General features: G+C 43.3%; 1 protein-coding gene and 1 long non-coding RNA gene across 8 annotated transcripts in view; one reads left to right on the forward strand and one right to left on the reverse strand.

The window, feature by feature from the left end:
* Positions 1-22,106, forward strand: part of LOC117096938 — a 130,012-nt gene that overhangs the window by 99,263 nt on the left and 8,643 nt on the right. The gene's annotated exons all lie outside the window — the stretch shown is intronic.
* TRAF3IP2 (TRAF3 interacting protein 2) overlaps positions 1-22,106 on the reverse strand; it is a 49,088-nt gene that overhangs the window by 14,037 nt on the left and 12,945 nt on the right. For 3 of the 4 annotated variants that reach the window (XM_033234310.1, XM_033234311.1, XM_033234309.1), the window contains 4 exons: positions 20,410-21,240; positions 8,171-8,363; positions 3,448-3,626; positions 940-1,028 (listed from right to left, as the gene is read on the reverse strand). In XM_033234310.1, coding sequence (XP_033090201.1) covers positions 940-1,028; positions 3,448-3,626; positions 8,171-8,363; positions 20,410-21,232 — 1,284 coding nt within the window. In that variant the 5' untranslated portion in view covers positions 21,233-21,240. Of the gene's footprint in view, positions 1-939; positions 1,029-1,599; positions 2,067-3,447; positions 3,627-8,170; positions 8,364-20,409; positions 21,241-22,106 lie in introns of those variants that run through there. The other variant, XM_033234312.1, reaches the window with a different exon arrangement.

Raw genomic sequence — 22,106 nt, forward strand, 5'->3', positions numbered from 1 at the left:
CAAATAAAAACTCCTGTTAAACAATACTAAATAACTTTAAAAATGGATATTTAGTTACTAAGTATCCCTCTTTACCCATAGACATTTATATTCATATTTCCCTTAATTTTTCACCACTCTCTAGAATTCACTAGAAGAGGCCTAGAAGAGGGCTCTGGAAAGGAAAAGAAGTTATCTCAGTGTTTGAGGAAAGCCAGTCCCCTGAGTAGCATCGTGTGGTATTTTATTTATCATAGAGAAAAATTTGCATGGCTTTAAGCTGTACTGTGTCAAGGGACCGCAGGGCGACAGGCGCAGGTGTGTTTCCTGAGATTTCTGGGGCCAAGATCACAGTGGACCTGCAGGGCTGGGTTAGGTCAGCCTCCCCTGGAACTGGATTAGACCAGCCCCAAACCTGGCTAGTATCGCCCATCCAGAAGCATCACTGTGTCAAGGTGCGGAAACAGCAGCTGTGCACAGTGGGGGATTCAGGCTGCAGGGTTCTACTTCAAACTTCATAACCCAGTGCAGAACAAAAGGACTTTGTTAAATAAGCAGGTGACCATAGTGAAGCCTGCAGCTTCCTGCATGATGGGAAGCTCAACCAAAGTGGGTATGATTGGTGAGAAAGGACAAAGGCACAAAGTGCAGCAAGAGCCCGGCGTTTCCTTCAGGCCAGGCGCTAGCTGCATATATGGTCCGCATTAGCGCTGATCTTGCTGTTCAGAGGTACGTGGGGTCACTCAAACAGCATACAGGGAAAAAAATGCTGGAGACTTCAGATAGTTTAAAATCTAGAAAATAATTATTACCTAAATCTATAAGCATTCAATGCATAATCACATAAATCAAATAATATCATTTAAAACACCAAAGGCTATTACACTTTTTCTTCTGCTGCTTTTCTCTCCATTGTACTCACTATAACTGTTCAGTTATCTACTTGGACAAAATACTTACTGCAGTTTGGAAGCCGTTTACCAACAAAAAGTTCACGAATTTCACCACCTCCATAGCTGTGTCCATCGAATAAGTGATAAAGACTTTCCCTAAGAGAAAATTTTTACATGTATTAGAAACTGGTCAAATTATTCTATTCTAAACAAACTTCTAAATGTAATATCTTTTGTCCTTCTGGAATAATAAAGGGAAACCTTAGGCTGGGGGTGCTCTAAGAGCTTATGCCTGCATTGTATGGGTTGCTGTCCTCAGGGCACAGCTCCTCAGGCCCAAAATGCCAGCGGGTCTGTCCAAGGGAGTGCAGACTGCTCAGTGAGAATGGAAACCAGAGCGACAGGGAAGAGCACTGGCAGGCTCAGACAAGCCTAAAGGGGCTTCTGAAAAACCGCGAGGCATTAACAAGAAATCCACCACCCAGAATCCCCGAGCCCTTAAGATCAGGCACCGCCTAGTTTCTTAGAGACACTTGGCACTGTGCCCAAGGAATACTCTCACAGCAGGCAAAGAAGCTAAAACTTGCTAAGGGGCCACCCAGCAGCATCTCCTTTTGATCTCCTGATGCTCTCCGCTGCCCTGAAAGCTCGCTCTTCTGACAAGAGCAAGTGGGAGGAGAGTGAGAAAGTGGTTCCCCCGCTCCCTTCTTGCCCGCAATCCACTCACTTTTGGAGAAAGGCCAGGAAGTTTGGAGTAGACCAAAGCACAGCTCAGAAATGTTAGTTAAAAAAACAAAAAAACTTCAGCAGCTTGAAGGAGAGACACTGCCTCTGGGCAGTCCAACATCACAGACTCCATCACTCATCCCTGGGTCAGCTTAGAGCAGCAGACAGTACCGTTTGGACAAGCTTACCCCAGTCAGGATGAACCAGTGTTTTCTCAGGCTAAAGTCTTAGGGAAATTGTCTGACTAGCATTTTAATGTGAAAGCTGAATAATCTCTGTGTGTTGGCTTTTAGTCTGGAATGGACCAGTTAAATCTCAGGAAGCCCTTGGGGCAGAGGATGGAGAGGAAAGGGGGGCTGGAGAGAAAATACGAATCTGTATCTACTCGGAGGTTTTTTGAAACCCACCTTCCAAATGGAAGTGTGTATAATGGTCATATTATACATTTAAGCAGCTAGATATATTGATGGCACTCCATTTTCTTCTGAACACCTAACATTCACCCAATTCTGACGTATTTTAGGACTTCCTTTATAGATTGTGGTAAGATATATATGATCTATAGACCGATATCAGGACTGTAACGTATGCGGGGCAGCATCTGTTCTCCACAAATGCTCAAAATTAAAATGATTACGATCTTAAGAAAATGTTCAAAAAATAAAAAATAAAAAAAAAGAAAATGTTCAGAAATAAAATGTTTTGAATGAAAACAGCAATGAATCATTGTCATAGAAATCTTTCAGAGTTGTCAACGCCTAAACAGCACAGAAACCCCAAAAGGAATTAGCAGATGCAAAAGGCTTTGTTTCAGGTTTGGTTCAAAGAGGTTCCCAGATTTGGAAAATACATATTAGAATTACCTGAGCTTCTCTAGCAAGCACATCATATAATAATCTCACAAATAGTGGCTGTTTTCTTAAGATTTCTGGAAATTACTGTCCTGATTGACCTTAATATGAGAACATTTTGGTTGTATTTCAACATTTCTGGTTCTGGCAGCAAAATGTGGAAAAAGAATCATCACCTTACGCTTAGTCGAATGTTTCTTTAAATAAAAGGCTTACTTTGCATTTGGTTGTGATGCAGTATGGAGAATGTGAGACGGTTTTTTCCAAACGAGATCGCTCATTCCTACAGGAAATGACCTCGTTCTTGATGGCTGCTGCTAACTTATGGTGAGACGCTGGGTCCCTGTCCAATACCACATGGACATCCAATCAATTTACCCAGGGACAAGTCCACTCAAAAGCATCATTTAGAAGAGGGAAAAGGCATTGGGGTTATTTGTTTTTGGAGTATGTGCTTAAGGACATCTAGAGGTAAGCAGTTTTTGAGCATTACTACTGGTGTCAGAATCACTAAAAACATTCATATAAAATGCTGGTTACTTTTTAAGCAAAAAGCAAAAAAAGTACATTTTATTTTACTGTGTATATGAGAAATAGCTGAGGTTATGAGGCCAGGTACAGTAGCTCACACCTGTAATCCTAGCACTTTGGGAGGCCAAGGCTGGGTGGATCGCTTGAGTCCAGCAGTTCGAGACCAGCCTGGGCAACATGGCAAAACCCCATCTCTAGTAAAAGTATAAGCAAATTAGCTGGGTGTGGTGGTGTGCACCTGTAACCCCAGCTATTCAGGAGGCTGAGGTGGGAGAATCACCTGAGCCCAGGAGGTTGAGGCTGCAGTTAGCCATGATCACACCACTGCACTCCAGCCTAGGCAACAGGAGTGAGAGGCTGCCTAAAAAAAAAAAAAAATCTGAGATTAGGGACGAGTGATCATTCAGCCATCACAAAGTACAAGACCTCACAAGAAGAAGGAGAGAACAATGTTGCAAACAACTTACGCAATTCTTCTGGCAAATTGCTTGTTTTTAGAGTTCCTCTGGCTGGAGGGTTGCTAGGAGGTCTAGGCACAGCAGCTGGGGACGGAGGCTGGGGAACCTGTGGTCTCAGCTCTGCAGGGCACTCCAAGGACTCCCCAGGAGTGCCAGCTCTATTAGGTGGCTGGTGATGCGGCTGTTCCCTAGAAAGGAATACATTTACAGTCAATTTTCATTCTTTACAAAGCCAAACCTTCAGGGACAGAAAGCCTTTTAGAATTATGGGAAGATCCCAGTGGGCTATCTCTCCTCTGCCTCTATTTCTTATCTGAGACAGAAGGAAGAAGGGAGCTCCATGGAGTTTTAGTCAATAAGCAATTCAGCTGGCTGCCACATGTGAAGGCCTGTGCTCTGACTCCGAAGAGGGAAGCAGGATTTGATTTCTCTATTCAAGATTTGTTTAATTGGAAAAACAAGTCTCATGCACAGGGCAGACAAGGTCACCAACAAAACAAAGTAGTATGACAGGTGACACAGATGGTTGATGTTATAGGCATTCAGATAAGACATGGCTTTTAGCTCATAATAGGTAACATTTAATTATGTATCAAAAGGTAAAGAGGACCATGTAGATTTAGAAGTATTTGTACTGTTGACATATAAATGGAAATCTGATTTTGAAGAACCTTTAAAGAAGTTGTTACCATATTAGATAGCATCTTTATTATTTTGGTTGCCAGTATTCCCACGAGCATTCTGCTGAGATGAACAATCAGATGCCCTCGTGTGAGATTTGCAGGGCAGAAGGAAATGGAAAGCACGCTTCTGCTGCTTCTGTGTTTTTGTTGGTAAGCACAGTGATGAGGTGCTGGGTTTTCCCCAGAAAGCCTCCCAGTGTCCTGTTACCAGCTTCACAAGCATCAAGGGCAGGGCATGGGCATCCATTGTTCGCCAGTGGAGATCTATCTGGCACAGAACTGATCCAACCATTGCAGTGGTCACAGCGGTGTTGGCTTTCTGATTCTCCACCTTCCTGGCTGCCAGAGGAGGCAGCCTCTTTAGTGGCCCTGTTCTGTGGTGGTGTGCGAACCAGTGGTAGGACTAAAACTGTCTCTATAATGTTTTATTTCTTTAAAAAAATTCTGAAGCAAATGTGACAATATGTTAACATTCTTAAAATCTGGGTAGTGGGAACATGGATGTTGTTATTTGTTGTGTTTGAAACTGTGTCATATTATAAATTTTAAAAAATGTTTTGACTACAAAATCTCTATGTGTATGCCCAGTTTTTATAGATTGTTGCTTATGCTTTTCATATTTTTACCCAAAGAGTAATCGGGAATTCTAAAAGTCTTATGTAACAGGATTTGAAATAAAATTACACAGAATCTCAACTGTACTATATTTTGAAAATATGAATGCTTAAGATTATTTTTATTTTATATTTTTATTAATATAGAGAAAATAATTTCTATAACATAAGCTTTCATCTAATGGGGGGGGATCCCATTCCATATTTTTTTCTCTTTTTCTTTTTTTTATTTCTCCAAGAAAAACCCATTCCAGTTATTTTGCATTAAATTCTTTTATACCAAAAAAACTGTTTCGAAAGTTGCTTAGTTGTTATAGAAGATGATTGCTTATATGATAAAGAAATGTTAAGGCCTTGATAATGTTCAAAAACTTCTGTATAAAAACAATACCGTGGAAATTAATGACAGAGTAAACTTTCCGAATTAAAGTTCTCTTTCAAACTATCAGTAAGAGGAGACTTAGCTACCTTTTTTTTTTTTTTTTTTTTTTTTGAGACAGGGTCTTGCTCTGTCACCCAGGCTCAATCACAGCTCACTGCAGCCTTGACCTCCTGGGCTTGGGTGATTCTCCCACCTCAGCCTCCTGAGTAGCTGGGACCACAGGCATGAGCTACCACGCCTGGCTAATTTTTGTATTATTTTGGTAGAGATGGGGTTTCACCATGTTGCCCAAGCTGGTCACGAACTTCTGGCCTCAAGCGATCTTCCTGCCTTGGCCTCCCAAAGTACTGGGATTACAGGCATGAGCCACCATGCCCAGCCTCAGTTGGATGGGTTTGTGTGTATGTGTGTGTATGTTTTGTTTGTTTGTTAGTTTTTGAGACAGAGTCTCACTCTGTCACCCAGGCTGGAGTGCAGTGGCACAATCACGGCTCACTGCAGCCTTGATCTCTTGGGTTCAGGCAATTCTTCTGCCTCAGCTTCCCGAGTACCTGGAACCACAGGTATGTGCCACCACACCAGGCTAATTTTTGTATTTTTTTGTAGAGATGGGTTTTCGCTATGTTGCCCAGGCTGGTCTCAAATTCCTGGGCTCAAACAATCCACCTACCTCTGCCTCCCAAAGTGCTGGGATTACAGGTGTGAGCTACCATGCCCAGCCTAGCTCCTTTACCTGAACTTATTTTTCATTATCCTAAAATGATAAAATAGATCAAGAAGACCAGAGCAGGCTTAAATTGATGCTACAAAACCAATTACTCTGTATTATCTTTGCAATTCTTTTATAAGTCTAAAATTGTTTCAAAATAAAAGTTTATTTTAAAAATTACTATTCTCTTTCCTATTCAACACCAAACTTATTTCATAAAGATGCTAACATTTTATTTATTTCCCTGGAATTTTAGATATTTCTTCTGTAAGAGTGCCTATCCTGCTGTAAAATCACATTTTACCTAATTCTATTGTTTAAACTCCATGTATTTATGGTTTAGAAATATAAGGGATCTGGCCCAGCATGGTGGCTCACACCCATAATCCCAGCACTTTGGGAGGCTGATGTGGGTGGATCACTTGAGGCCAGGAGTTTGAAACTAGCCTGGGCAACAAAGTGAGACCCCTTCTCTGCAAAAAATAAAAAAATTAGCTGGGTATGGTAGCGGGCACCTGTAGTTCCAGCTACTCTTGGGAGGCTGAGGTTGGAAGATGGCTTGAGCACAGGAGGCAGAGGTTTCAATGAGTCGAGATCGCACCACTGCACTCCACCCTGAGTGACAGGGCCAGATCCTGTCTCAAAAGAAAAAGAGAAAAAAGGGATCTGTCTTGAAAGAAAATATGAGGGTTTGTGGGGTTCTGAGCAAAAGAGAAAGCAGGCATGTGCCTCTTCACCATTGTTAACAAAGTGGACTTTTTTTCTTTCAATGAAATTTTCAAACTAATTACCACTTTCTGTATTTCTGAAAAATCCACTCTAATAGTAACTTCATATTTTAGTCTATGCAGTAAAAACAGAATCTAGTTTTACAGTGGTATACAAAAGTTGTTTTTAAGCAAAAGTAAACATTTAATCTACTTTCTTCCAAATATTGCCATAAATCAGGACGCTCCATTTACATGAGTTTTACCTGTATATTTTAGATCCATAAATTAAGAGAAAAGGAAAATCCAAAGAGAATAAGGGGAAAAAATGATGAAAGAGGCAGGGCACGGTGGCTCACGCCTGCAATCCTAGCACTTTGGGAGGCCTAGGCGGGCAGATCACAAGGTCAGGAGTTCGAGACTAGCCTGGCCAATATGGTGAAATCCCATCTCTACTAAAAATACGAAATTTAGCCAGATGTGGTGGCATGCAGCCACCTGGGAGGCTGAGGCAGGAGAACAGCTTGAACTCGGGAGGTGGAGGTTGCAGTGAGCCAAGATCATGCCACTGCACTCCAGCCTGGGCGACAGAGCAAGGCTCCATCTCAAAAAAAAAAAAAAGGCCGGGCGCGGTGGCTCAAGCCTGTAATCCCAGCACTTTGGGAGGCCGAGACGGGCGGATCACGAGGTCAGGAGATCGAGACCATCCTGGCTAACCCGGTGAAACCCCGTCTCTACTAAAAAATACAAAAAAAAAAAAAAAAAAAAAAAAAGATTGAAGAGTTATACACTGAAATCACGAAAATACAGAGTTGTTTTTCTAAAGAAGCATAGGAGACACCTAATAATGGTACTCAACACGTATGAATGTTTTTATTACAAAAGAAAATAATAAGCCAGGCGCAGTGGCTCATGCCTGTAATACCAGCACTTTGGAAGGCCAAGGTGGGTGGATCACTTGAGCCCAGGAGTTCAAGTCCAGCTGGGCAACATAGGGAGATCCCATCACTACAAAATATACAAAAGTTAGCTGGGCATGGTGGCGCATGCTTCTAGTCCCAGCTACTTAGGAAGCTGAGGTGGGAGGATTGCTTGAACCTGTAAGGTAGAGGTTGCAGTGAGTCAAGTTTGCACCACTGCACTCCAGCCTGGGTGACAGAGCAAGACGCTGTCTCAAAAAAAGAAAAGAACGGGTAATTTTAAATTTTGACCAAAAATTAATTAAATTTAACATTTTAAAGTAAGAAATAGGCTTAAACAGGAATAGACACTAGATATATAAAGAATTGGCTACAGCGGAAGTCAGTCATAGTAAAAACAAAAATCTATTTTGTGGACTAAAAATTCAGATGATCTGAAAATAAAAGAAAGGGGTGTGACTTGGAGAACATCTGAAGAACCTTTCCTTCAACAGAATTTGGACTAGTCACTAGTGGCTTTCTGTGTCTGATAGAGATCCTTGTCAATCAGCTTCCATTTCCTCCTGACCTGAAAAGTCTATATTGGGCGTTCCACTGTGTGACTTGCTCACTAACATGGATTAGCAAACCTATAGAGAATTCTGGTACATCTTCCTTGCATTGGTATAATTCCTTTCCATGTCAAAAATGCCTGAAGATTGGGCCTGTCATACTTACTGGTGCCTTGGAAGCCCCAGAAAGGAGCAGTCTCTCTGTGCGGGCCTGTCTTCTTGGTCCCAGGGGCTGGGATAATTCAGGATAACCTTCTGCACAGGGTGTAGGCCTCTCGCACTGGCTCCAGGCAGCAGCTGCCCAGGCAGAGCCGGCTGGATCACTTGCTGGTAGGCTGCTCGAGGGTAGTCATGGCCATCTGTAGATGAAGACGACAAAGAGAACAGGGAACATCAACTCTAGCTCCTTCGTGTGAAAGGAGTCGTAAGCTCCATGCTCATTTGTGTCTTGATACCAGCTGAGGGGTCCAGACATCAGTTACCACCTCTGTGATGTTTGCCATATTTCTCTATTGTTGATTACTTGACTGTTTTCACAAAATTCACTTTTTTTGTCCTAAATAAAAACATATGTGAAATCACCAGTTTGGTATTCTAACTGGAAAGCTCAAAAAACTTTTCAAAAAACTCTACACAGGCTCCTCTTTTCGTAAGATACTTAGGAAAATCCAACCATGAGGAACCTTTCACACCACCATTCCTACCATAATTTCCTTCATGTCCCAAACCCAAGGCTGGGAAAAAGTATCTGTATGATAGATATAGAATCACTGCTCTGTCCTTTCCTCCCCCAAGTGGACACACACGTGCATGTGCACACACACACACACACACCCCACTCCCTTTTTTTTTTTTTTTTGAGACGGAGTCTCGCTCTGTCGCCCAGGCTGGAGTGCAGTGGCCGGATCTCGGCTCACTGCAAGCTCCGCCTCCCGGGTTCACGCCATTCTCCTGCCTCAGCCTCCCGAGTAGCTAGGGCTACAGGCACCCGCCACCTCGCCCGGCTAGTTTTTTGTATTTTTTAGTAGAGAACGGGGTTTCACCGTGTTAGCCAGGATGGTCTTGATCTCCTGACCTCGTGATCCGCCCGTCTCCGCCTCCCAAAGTGCTGGGATTACAGGCTTGAGCCACCGCGCCCGGCCCCCACTCCCTCTTAAGAAGAAGTAAATGAATGAAAACTTCGCTCATCCTCCTGGGAACTAGCCAACCAATTGGCAACACCCTCCAACTTCCTTGGTCCTCTCCTGCTAGAGCCTACGTGCAACTGGAGCCAGGGCTGTTTGAAGAGGGCTGGGCTCAGAGCAAAGCCAGAGCTGGCAGTGACTTATGTGAATGTGCAACCTGGGAGAAAGTGGGTCCCAGCCAGGACCAGGAGCAGCAGGGTCCCCAGGGAAGGGCAGCCTGCCTGACCAGGCAAAAGAATAGAACTAAAAGCCCAGAGGAGAGATGCAGGGAACCAAGTAAGGGTGAGAGGGAAGAGCTCTGAGGGAATGGCCCAGGCCCAAAGGGGGTCAGGTGTTGGGAAATGTGAGAGATGCAAGAGGACTGAAAAGAGCCAAATGGTAGCCCTGAAAGATGAACAACGAGCACCTCCTAGTGATCCAAGCACTGCCCCTGCTACCCACATAAGCATAAGACGATCCAGGAGGAGGCATAACTAGTTAGGACAAGAAGGAAGTTGTTTTGTTTATTTTCTTAAAAAAACCCTCATTGATCTTAAAATTCTTTTGATTCTTTTAAGATCAACCCTCATTGATCTTAAACTTCTTTTGCTGATTATAAAAGTAATAATCAAGTTTGCCTGCCATGTAGATAGGGTACATATAGGGATGTACAGCAAAATAAAACTGGCAAGTAAACAAAAAAGTGACTGGTAGGTTGAAACCAAAATGGGAAGGGTGAGAATGTGGCTAAGAATTGATTCTTAAGGCCAGGCACGGTGGCTCACACCTGTAATCCCAGTACTTCGGGTGGCCGAGGCGGACAGATCACCTGAGTTCAGGAGTTCGAGACCAGCCAGGCCAACATGGTGAAACCCCACCTCTACTAAAAATATAAAAATTAGCTGGGTGTCATGGCACGCACCTGTAACCCCAGCTACTTGGGAGGCTGAGGCAGGAAAATCCCTAGAACTTGGGAGATGGAGGCTGCAGCGAGCTGAGATTGTGCCATTGCACTCCGACCTGGGCAAAAGGGCAAGACTCCATCTCAAAAACAAAAAAAAAAGAACTATATTCTTAGTTGGGTAAAGCAGTCAGGAGCCATCTACATTTTCAAAGGGACATTCAGAGGAATGATGGCCTCAAGTACAGAACAAAAGACAAATAATGTGTACATTCACTAGTGTGGCCTCCTCCAGGTTCTCATTGCCTAGACTCAGAAAACTGTTTGGGTGACCTGGCGATGTGCCCAAGCTAGTCTCTCAAGTGTGGTCAGATTCCCTGGACTCAATCTATTATTGTCTCCTTTGACCCATGACACCACCTGGGTCCTTCCGATCATGCTGCTTCTGGCCAAAGTGACCATGCCCCTCCAGCCCAGACTCTGCTGGCAGCACCCCAGGACCCTTGCCCTGATATTGCTTAGGCCTGGTCATGACAAGTAGTAGGGGTTTAAAGAGGGGGAGGAAGAGAAACAGATCCACGTAGGTCTATCCCTGCACCTGGATGACAAAGGAGACTGGGACTTGAAGGGACTGCTCTCAGAATGGAAGACAGGCCCACAGGGACTCCTATGGTCTAGGACAAGGTCTACTGCACAGGCTTCAACTTGGCAGCCTTCTCAGGGCAGGGCGGATCTATTCCAGGGGATCCAGATCACCAGTTGTAGTTTCAGGGCAACAGGGCAGGTCACTACTGCTCCTTTCCCTCAGTTTAAAAACTAGCAAAAAGTGGCCAGGCGCGGTGGCTCACGCCTGTAATCCCAGCACTTTGGGAGACCAAGGCAGGTGGATCACGAGGTCAGGAGATCGAGACCATCCTGGCTAACACGGTGAAACCCTGTCTCTACTAAAAATACAAAAAATTAGCTGGGTGTGGTGGCGGGCGCCTGTAGTCCCAGCTACTCAGGAGGCTGAGGCAGGAGAATGGCACGAACCCAGGAGGCAGAGCGTGCAGTGAGCCGAGATGGCACCACGGCACTCCAGCCTGGGCGACAGGACGAGATTCCATCTCAAAAAAAAAAAAAAAGCAAAAAATGCCACTGCTCTCAGGTCCCCAGGTAGGGGCCAGCCCTGCTTTTTGATGAGCCTTGTGTGAGCAGCCCCTTTACAAACCCAGCTGTAGATAGAACTGTCTTGGTGGACTGCACTTACAATCTACCCTGCTTGATCAGGTTCCAGCCCCTGTAGATCTTGCCTCCCACGACACTCTCACTGGCCCAGTAAGCTCTGGCTTCATCTTGAATATCCCAAACTTGTCCTCTCCTTTGGGATCCTGAGTTTGCCACCCTCTTTGTCCAGAATGTTTTTGCCCTAGATTTTCAGACTGACTTCTTGCCATTCAGAGCTTAGCCCAAATATCCCCTGTCCAAAGAGGCCTGCCTCTTCACCCAGTTACTTTATTCCATTCCCTATTTTGCTTCCTTCATAGTTCCTGTCATGGGTTTGCATAAGTAAGCATGACTTTTACCTGTCAACTTCTTGCCTGCCTTCCCTACTAGAACATAAGCTCTGTGAAAACATAGACTGTGTCCTTTTGCTACCATGTCTCCAAGGATAGCAGTGGCACCCAGGGGATGCTCAATAAATGAATGAATGAAGGCTCAATAGTTACAAAGCCAACTTAACAGAAAAAGAGAAGCCATTTAGGACTGCACAATCTATTAATACTTTCTGGGGCACAGGTCTCCTATACTAGGAGCCCCCAACTCCCAAGCCACAGGCTGGTATCAGTCTGTCGCCTGTTAGGAACCAGGCCACACAGTAGGAGGTGAGCAGTGGGTGAGCAAGTGAAGCTCTGTCTGTATTTACAGCCGCTCCCCACCACTTGCATTACCACCTGAGCTCTGCCTCCTGTCAGATCGGCAGCGGCATTAGATTCTCATAGGAGCGCAGACCCTCTTGTGAATTGCGCACATGAGGGATCTAGGCTGCATGCTCCTTATGAGAATCCAAGGCCTGATGATCTGTCACTGTCTTCCATCGCCCCCAGATCTAGCTGCTGGAGAACAAGCTGAGGGCTCCCACTGATTCTACATTATGATGAGTTGCATAATTATTTCATTATATATTACAATGTAACAATAATAGAAATAAAGTACACAATAAAGGTAATGCACTTGAAGCATCCCCAAACCATCCCCCTCCCCAGTCTGTGGAAAAATTGTCTTCCATGAAACTGGTCCCTGGTGCCAAAAAGGTTGGGGACCACTGCTCTAGACTGTCTTAATTCTCTTCTGCTATCCATCTGTTTTGGGGGTTTTTTGGTTTAATCGGTGTCTCCCTCCAGAAGTAGGAAGGAGAAAGACAAGGTAAGAGGAGAAACTTTGCCAGTGGCCTTAAAAGCCTTTATGAGGAAAGAGCTGAAAGTATCTTGGGAAGTTTTTAATGTTTGAAGCCATTTTTGCTTCCTATATCCATTAATGAATGGCTAATAATGTTTTATTTGTTTTAAAAGGACTACCAAGCTCTAATCACAGGGTTTATTTCTTTTCCAGGAAGCGGATGTTAGTGCTGTTAATCAAAAGCCTTTGAATCAAGGTCATATGATTTCTAACAGATTATTTCCCGCACAACATGTTTTTGTCTCATAGCAACAAATCATATCATTAAAATCACCAAGGCATGTGGGGCTAAGTGTTTGATTAGCTGTAACTTTCATTTCAGAAATGGCCACCTGTGGTAAAAAGTTATGCCAGTTTATGTGAGCAGATGAAAATGATACACCTCATCAATTTCTAAAATTAGGGTACTGACAATATAGTCCTCCATGCTGTCCTTTTATTGTTGAAAACAAAGGAAAACTGAATATCAATGCATCAATAAAAAATGAGTGTTCCCTTTTGTAAGTGGAATCTGACCAGCTTTGTCTGGAATTTGACTGGTTGTATGGAAAAGGTTCCTAAATAGGCTGGACATGCCTATAATCCTAGCACTTTGGGAGGCCTAGGTGGTTGGAGCTCTTGAGCCCAAGAGTTTAAGACTAGCCTGAGTAACAAGGTGAAATCCCATCTCTACAAAAAAAGAAACACACACACACAAAAAAAGAAAAGTTGCTAAATAAAAACTATGTTTATCAGGTAAATGATCATCTTTTTCATTGCTCAAGCTTTAATCATTTTTTTTCCAATTACTATGATGAAGGCTTGCTAATTTACTTGGATACTATACATATAAAATAAGGGTTAACATTTATTGATCACTTGCTACATGTCAAGTACTGTTCTAAGTTCCGTATTGAGAATTATAGAGTTCAATTTTCCATTTCCGTAAAGAAGTTTAACTCAGAATACAAATCCAGATTCCTCACCATGGCCTGTGTAGCCTTCATCTTCTAGCACACCATTCTCTCCTTGCTCACTCTGCTAGGCCTCACTGGCTTGCTTTTGATATCTTAATGACATCAAGCTCCTTGCTTCCTTGACCTTCTCATCCTTTAGGTTTCAGCTCAGATGTCTGCTTAAAGAGACATTCTCTGGCCAACCTGTCTATTCATGTCTGTTCCAACACTTACTTCCCTTATAGCACTTATAATTTGTCCTTCTGTTTTTGACTTCTATTTCTTAGCCATCTCTCCAGTAGACTGTGAATTCCACGAAAACAAGGACCGTGTATGACTTTACTGAATAAATTGATAAGTGGATGGACAGGTTCTGTTTCCAAATATCACTGACTCCCTTCTTTGCTTCCCTCCCAGATCAAAAAAAAAAAAAAAAAAAAATGGCTTTTCCAAGGCTTCATATCACAAAGACTCTACTCATGATTAAGGCTCACTCCTTTCCCCAGGAAGTAGAGAACAGATTTCTTTTTATTCATTCAACAAATATTTATTGAACCTCGATGGCCAGGCACTTGGTGAACAAAGATAAATAGGATACAGTTCCCTTGGGAGTACCTCAAAATAAAAGGAGAGAGAAAGAAAATCTGTGTGTCTGTGGGTGTCTGTTTTTAAACACAAACCCACACTAGTTAGTGTGTGAGAAGGGGAGACATATGAGTCGACAGCCACCTACTTGAGAATCCCTGTTCAAAAATAGCTTCCCTGCGGACTTGTCCCCAGTGCCTACAATTCCATCAAGAGAGTTTATTCTGTAGGAGCGGGAAGGTGGGTGATGTGATAGACAAATTATTTGCTAGCATGGTAACTCCTCAGTTCAGAGGCAGTGTTAATCACAAAGCAGAAATGAAAATCTTGCACAATCACGAATGGGCGCCCAGGACTGTATGTTATTTGTCAATCCTGTGATCTTCTTGGCCTGAGTACACACGATCTTTGTGTTACTGAGCTTTTACCACTTGGAATGTGTAAACCAAATCCTAAATGAGGTTTTCCATTTATCAGTCGCAACATGCAACATTTTTCTTCCTTATTAAGAATGGTATTAAAAGAGTTTATGAGAGAGAAATAAAATCTGATTTTCAACTTGTCAAAAAAACGTCGTGATATAATGCAATCAGTTCAGCCAGGAAACAAAATGGCCAATATAAACTGTTGCAGGAACTCCTACAGCTGTAAGCAGCTGTGGTTCCTGAAAGGCAGCTCCTTCTTTATCACTTCTTCCATCTGGTTTCTTTTTTTTCCTCACTTTAATTGTGCATGCATTCTAGCATACAAATCATCTCCTTTTTTTTTTTTTTTGGTCCACAGGTACAATTGTACCCATGTACCCATAAATTTATTCTATTCAGTCTCCTTGGTAGAGAAAGCAATAATTTTATAATAAAACGAGGGCTCTCTAGACTTAATTCCCTCTCTTTTCCCAAATATTTGCATCATGAGTTTCATTTGATTGCACAGCCATGAACTCCATGCTGGTGACCTTCAGTGGAAGGATTCGGAGGCAGCAGGAGGCTGACTTTTCCAGGGGGTGGGGTGAGGAGAAAACACAGGCTTATTCCCTTTCTTATTTTCACCTACTTTGAAAACTTTTTTTTTTTTACATGAAAGGGGTGACCAATAACCATTTTTGCTTTAACTTGCAAAAAGCTTAGATATGCCATTTGCATGGTGATTATTATTTATTTATACATTCATTAATGGGTAAGGAAGTAATGCTCTTCTAAAGCCGAGTAGAGCCACGTAGCCATGGTTTCCAACTGCACAAGCATCCCTTAGGTGAACAGCTCTTTTGAAGTGGTTTTGTTGGCAATTAAGTGCAGTTATAGCCCTGACATGAAACTAAGCATTTGTACACCTGCCCTGAATGCTTAAAATCTGTGCCAGTGAGTGGGATCTGGAAGTAGAGGAGCACCCTGCAGAACTGGGCTGCAAGATGCATTTAAATAATAACAATAACAACTAAAAGCTGTTAGTACTGAGGGCTTACCACCAGCCAGCCACTTTCCTAGTGCCTTTAATACATTATCTCATTTAATCCTCACAGTAACCTTCATGGGAGTCATTGCTGCTGGAGGCCTCATAAATATTCTAGGGTTGCAATGCCCTGCAAAAAAGCCATCAGCACAGGCAACCCTGACCCTCTTCTCTGTGGTTAGATGGGAGCCAAGGCCAAGGGACATGCAAGGTGAATTGGGGCAAGCTTGCCTTCTGTATGTGCTCAGTTTTCCTTTGTTCTTTTCAGTCTTTACTCATTTCTTAATTATAGAAGTAATACCTGTTTGCTATTTTTATTTTTATATTTTTTATGTGGTTTTGTTTTTGTTTTTAAGACTGACTCTCATTCTGTTGCCCAGGCTGGAGTGCAGTGGCACAATCTCAGCTCACTGCAACCTCCACCTTCTGGGTTCAAGTGATTCTCATGCCTCAGCCTCCCTGAGTAGCTGAGATTACAGGCACACGCCACCATGCCCGGCTAATTTTTGTATTTTTAGTAGACAACATTTCATCATATTGGCCAGGCTGGTCTCGAACTCCTGACCTCAAGTGATCTGCCCTCCTCTGCCTCCCAAGGTGTCGGGATTACAGGTGTGAGGCTCCGCACCCAGCCATTTGCTATTTTTAAAAATCAACAAAAGTATATGAAATTAGAAGGAAACTATACCTATCTCCTCTTAATTCCCTGCTCCCCTCCCCACCAAGATCACTAGATCCTGCTAGACTTAATATGTATATATAAACATACATAGTTTAAATAAAAAAATACATGGATGGGATCATCACTGCAGCTCTTGCCTTTAAACTTAATCCTTTTGATGTCAGAAGGTGTATTCAGTGCAACATGGGCCTAGTAGTCCATTGTATACATAAATCACAAATGACTTATCTGGCCCCTTATTGCTAAGTATTGTAGTTGTTTTTGTTTTTACTCTAATGCAACAATGCTTTCATAAACATTCTTGTTCTTGTATTTGTATGTGCTTGTTTAATGTTTCTATAGGATAGATTCCTATAAGTGAAACTGCTGGACCAAAGAGGAAGCACATATAAAATCTTCATAGTGAAATTGCCTTCTGGGAGATTGTACCAATTTACACTCCTATCAAGAGTGACTGGGAATATTCATTTCTCTGTAACTCCAACACTGGATGTTGTCCAAAGTTTTTAATTTTTGCACAACGAATCAGGGAAAAGGTATCTTTAAGAATTTTGCACTTCTTAAATCTAATGATGCTGAGCTTGGTTTAAATCTCATATTGGCTATTTGTATATCTTCTGTGAATTATTCCCCTCTCCTATCCCCATTCTCTTCCCTCTGCCTCTCAACACCTCTTTTCGCCCTCAGGATCCTACATGTCTCTCCCCAACCCCTTAACAGAAGGAAATAATACAGAGAGCAAGGGGATGGTGAAATGCTGAAAGAAAGCGGGTCCTGGGGCAATAGAGACAAAAAGTGTTCCCAGTCAGGAGTGTTTGCCTTTTAAAGGAACCTGCCCCAACGGGACAATGTTCACCTCCAAAGACTGGATTGCCAATGGCGCCGTTTCAGCCGCAACAACAGGAAAAGTATTTTCCAGTGGGAAGTATTTTCCAGAGAGTCCATTATAACAATGAGTCAGTGCCGTTTTTGTCTATCACAATGAGGCTTTCCCTTGCTAGTAGTCAAAGTCAGCTGCTTGGGACTGTATCACAAAGCCTTGACTTAAGTATTCACACTTCTTTGCATTAATCTAAGGGGTTAATCGGAAGTACACTTAAAAACGTATGTATGCAGTGTTGGCCACATCATTGCTTACTGGATCAGAAAACTGGAAACTATTTTAAATGTCTGACAATAAAGAATAGGTTAATAATAATTTGGTAGATTCATCTGATGAAATACAATGAAGCAGTTTTAAATGATTCTGAAATAAGTACACTCAATGTCACTGAAAATTATTTTAATTTCAGATTAAAAATATATGCAAAGAAAAAAACACTGAAAATTAATATGTCAAAACCCTAATAGGGAATTGTATTTGGGTGGCAGAAATATGAAAACTTTTTATTTTCTTTTTTGAACTTCTGGGCATTATTTCAATTTTAAGAGTGACCAAATATTATAATGATCAGAAAAAAATTTTTTTTTTTTGAGATGGAGTCTCACTTTGTCATCGCCCAGGCGCAATCTCGGCTCACTGCAACCTCTGCCTCCTGGGTTCAGGCAATTCTCGTGCCTCAGTCTCCTGAGTAGCTGGGATTACAGGCACCTGCCACAACACCTGGCTAATTTTTTTTTTTGTATTTTTAGCAGAGACAGGGTTTCACCATGTTGGCCAGGCTAGTCTCGAGCTCCTGACCTCAAGTGATCCACCCACCTTGGCCTCCCAAAGCGCTGGGATTACAGGAGTGAGCCACCGTGCCTGGTGAAAACTTACCTTTAAATACAGATTAACAGAATGTTAAAACGTAAGGTATTATTCTCACAAATTATTCCTTTTAAACCTGGCAATCACTGAGAAATACAGCCTTGACCTTGCCAACATTGAGTTCTCAGTGATTCATACTTAAGGGAATCCACCACCACACCCACCCTATGACTGGGCGCTTAGAGCAGGCGGTGGCATCCATGCGCTCCCACCCTGTTGACTTCCCAACATTTATACACCACGTCCCAGTTTTAGGCATCACGGGCTTTTTCTCCCTCTCCAACCCAAGGCCCCATTCTCCTCACACCCTCCTGCTTCCCCAGCCCCCACCCTCATTCCTGATCTCACACTCATTCTTACCTCTTTCTTCCAAGCATCTTCCAAGTTACATTTCTCTATCTCCTCTTTGTTGTTTTTTTCTGAGTTATGAATGACTGCGTTGCTCTCTTCACTTTAGGAAGCTTTATACTTAGTATACATGTACTAATATGTAAATTATGGTTGATTACAGCATTTGTAATTATTTCTATAATTTTTTTTTTTTTTTTTTTTCTGAGACAGAGTCTCACTCTGTCGCCCAGGCTGGAGTGCAGTGGCCGGATCTCAGCTCACTGCAAGCTCCGCCTCCCGGGTTTATGCCATTCTCCTGCCTCAGCCTCCCGAGTAGCTGGGACTACAGGCGCCCGCCACCTCGCCCGGCTAGTTTTTTTGTATTTTTTTTTTTTCAGTAGAGACGGGGTTTCACCGTGTTAGCCAGGATGGTCTCAATCTCCTGACCTCGTGATCCGCCCGTCTCAGCCTCCCAAAGTGCTGGGATTACAGGCGTGAGCCACCGCGCCCGGCCTATTTTAAAGGTGCACACCAGGCCTTTGGTCAGGCACTTCTTACACTCTTTGACCTACTTTATGTCCAGTGTTTATTTGCTAAGAAAAATATCACATCTCACAGCCCTGTGTTTCATCTGTAAAGCCCTGTTGTTATTTTCCAGGGGCCTCAGCGGAGATTTAACATCAAGAATGGTGGTAGGGAAGAAAAAAAAAAAGGTGATAGAATCTCTTATCTCAATCTAAGACTTCATCACTTTCCGAGATGCTTACTGCACTGGTACATATTGTTATTTCAGAAGTAGTTTATTGAGAGTCTAGTATGTGCCAGACACTGTGCTTAAATGCTGGGGAATTACGAATTGAAAGTACATGTTTGCATTTGCAGATGCACAAAAGCTTGCAGTCTGGAAGGAGAGGAGACAAGTACATAATCAGATGCCATGCTGGTGTTAGGTGTCCCAACAGGACCAGAGCAGGAGGGAGAGAGAGGACCTGAAGGAGAACGTGATCTGGGGAGGTTTCCAGAGGGACACTTGAGCTAAGTCTCAAAAAATGTGTATGATGGTGGTTGCATAACTCTGTGAAAATACTAAAATTTATTGAATTTTGTATTTAAAATGGGTAAAGGATAAACCTTACAGTATGTAAATTAGATCTCGATAAAGCAGTTTTTTTAAAAGGTGTATTGAAACTGGGTCAGACACACCAGAGGGGGAAGAACATCCCGGATAGAGAGAAGAGCCTGGCAAACGCATGGAGATGTGAACCATCACAACAAGTAGGGGGACTGCTAGTTTTAGAGTGGCTGGAATGTAGGGTAGCTGTAGATGGCTCAAGTGTCCAAAAGGGTTTAAGCAGCAAAATCACAGACGCAACTTCATTTTCATGTGATGGCCCGAATCCCAGAGTCTCAATGACATTCTGGGCACCTTCTGGTTTTTTGTTTTGTTTTGCTTTGTTTTTGACTCAAAGCCCTTTCTCTGCCAAATCTAAGACGGGGAAGAAACATGAAGAGAAGGAAGAACCCATATGCCCAAAGATCAGAACAAAAAATACATTTTCTAGAAATCACTTGGGTCATCTCTCTGCTTCTAGGCAGGTTTGTTAAACTAATCCAGACAGAGGAACCTGTTTTGTCCTTAAAGGTTCCTAGAGAAGAAGACTCCAGTGGGACAGGCTTTAGGCTAAGAAAAAGCATTCTCGGCCGGGCGCGGTGGCTCAAGCCTGTAATCCCAGCACTTTGGGAGGCCGAGGTGGGCGGATCACAAGGTCAGGAGATCGAGACCATCCTGGCTAACATGGTGAAACCCCGTCTCTACTAAAAATACAAAAAAATTAGCCGGGCGTGGTGGCGGGTGCCTGTAGTCCCAGCTACTCGGGAGGCTGAGGCAGGAGAATGGCGTGAACCCGGGAGGCGGAGCTTGCAGTGAGCTGAGATCACGCCACTGCACTCCAGCCTGGGTGACAGTGAGACACTCAAAAAAAAAAGAAAAAGCATTCTCTGAAGGCCCTTTGCAAATCCAACCACACATGGAAAGCCCCTAGGTGAAGCAGAATGCCCTCCCTGCATTCTGACCTGCTCATCCCAGTCTAGTGACGCAAAGCATTGATGTGAGGCCCTTGTTTCTTCAGTCACCCAGCCCAGAAGGCCCAGAGGAGGTAAAGATCACTTACATGGCACCTGCTGATCGGGACTTCCAGGACAATGGTAATGATAGTTCCATGGAGCATGTGGGGAAAGATTGGGAGGCAGTGCACATGCTGGATGCCTCTGAGGTTCAAACTGAGGGAACTCCCTGGACCTGAGAGGTCTGGGGAGGTCCTGGGGGTAACACACGGAGGTGAGGGGCAGGGGCCTTTCCAGCTGCCTGATGCCCAGGACATCCTGAGGCTGGGAATCATATCCCGTGTCTATGGTTGGCAGATCCAGGCCTGCTCGGTTCCTGTGAGGCTGGGGCCGTTGCACCATTGCCTGGCTACTGCCCAAGGAGTCTGCTGAGGCATTAGGTAAACTTTGGTCTGATTTGTCTGAGTCATGGCCAGTGTCAGGAGAAGCTGCTGAAAGCTGAGATCCTAGCCATTGATTACGTTTTTCCATAAATGAAAACTGATGCTCTGCAGGGAGGGCTCCAACCACAGACTCAGACTCGGGCTCGCTGACTGCAGAGCACCCAGAGGGGAAAGCTTTGCCTGGGCCTGGGTGTCTCCTGCAGAAGCTGTCTTCACTGTCCTCCAGAACTTGAGTGCGCAGGCAGGTGACCTGCTGGGATACAGGCCGCTGGTGATTTGCAAGTTTCAGGGTTGCGTGAGCTTGAGAAAAGTCTCCGGAGGAATTGTGAGGCTTTGTGGGTACAGACAAGCTGTTGGGTGCCATGTTCCTTATATTTGGAGCAGGTGGTTCTGATTCCTCTTCTAGGGAATATTCTGGGATTGGTTTCAGCAACTGACTTGGGTATGGTTCTGATTCATCAACCTCCACAGGAATGCTTCGGTTCATTCTAGTTTCTGGAACAAGAGAAAACATGCCATAGCCTTAGAAGACAGATCAATTCTTGGAGTCCTCACTTTATGACCTTAAGGGACCTCATTCAGGATGTGGTTTAAATTAACATTGAGACACCAATGTGCCTGCAGAGCCCTAATCTATAAAATTGTTTACTTATCCTCCAGGCAAAAGCACTAATGCTTATTAAGATATTTTATCTGGAAGGCAATTCAAAGAATATGATTGGACCATCCTGTGGTAGAAATCATTCACCAGCAAGGGGAAAACACAGATGAAAATCAACTGCCAAGTATTGAGGAAAGAGAAATTATCATAATGTAGGCTGCTTCGTGTGTGCTTGGAATACATGATGAAATAAATCTTAGTAACTGATATGAAATGATGGCTAAGATGTATTAAGTGAGTTTTTTCTAAAAGCCACGCGCAGAGCAGTGTGCATACCATGCTGCTATTTTGCGTAAACAACGAGAGGAGAATGTGTGTGTGTGTGTGTGTGCATATCTGCTTGTATATGTATAAAACGTGTGGAGGAATCACAGACATTGCTACACTGGTTGCCTTTGAGGATGGAATTAAGCTGGGGGAGAGCAGCGGGAGGAAGTTTTCACCTTTTGAACTTTTATAATTTTGTTCCATTTGACTATTGCCTAATTTTAAAAAAGAAAAGTGTTTTCTTTTAAGCAAAGAAAGAAAGCCCAAGTTTAAAACACATCGAAAAAAGGTCAGAGTGACATTTTCTACCTAATTTTAGGTCATTTGGAGGACTTAATTCCCTCTGGGCACTATGCCTGCAACAAAGGTAGCCATGACCATCTGGTTTGTGATGTAGTTGAACCAGCAAGGCTCGCTAAACTAGACCTTAGCC

This window comes from Trachypithecus francoisi, unplaced genomic scaffold (genome assembly GCF_009764315.1).
Source record: "Trachypithecus francoisi isolate TF-2019V2 unplaced genomic scaffold, Tfra_2.0 Lachesis_group15, whole genome shotgun sequence".
Taxonomy (NCBI): Eukaryota; Metazoa; Chordata; class Mammalia; order Primates; family Cercopithecidae; genus Trachypithecus; species Trachypithecus francoisi.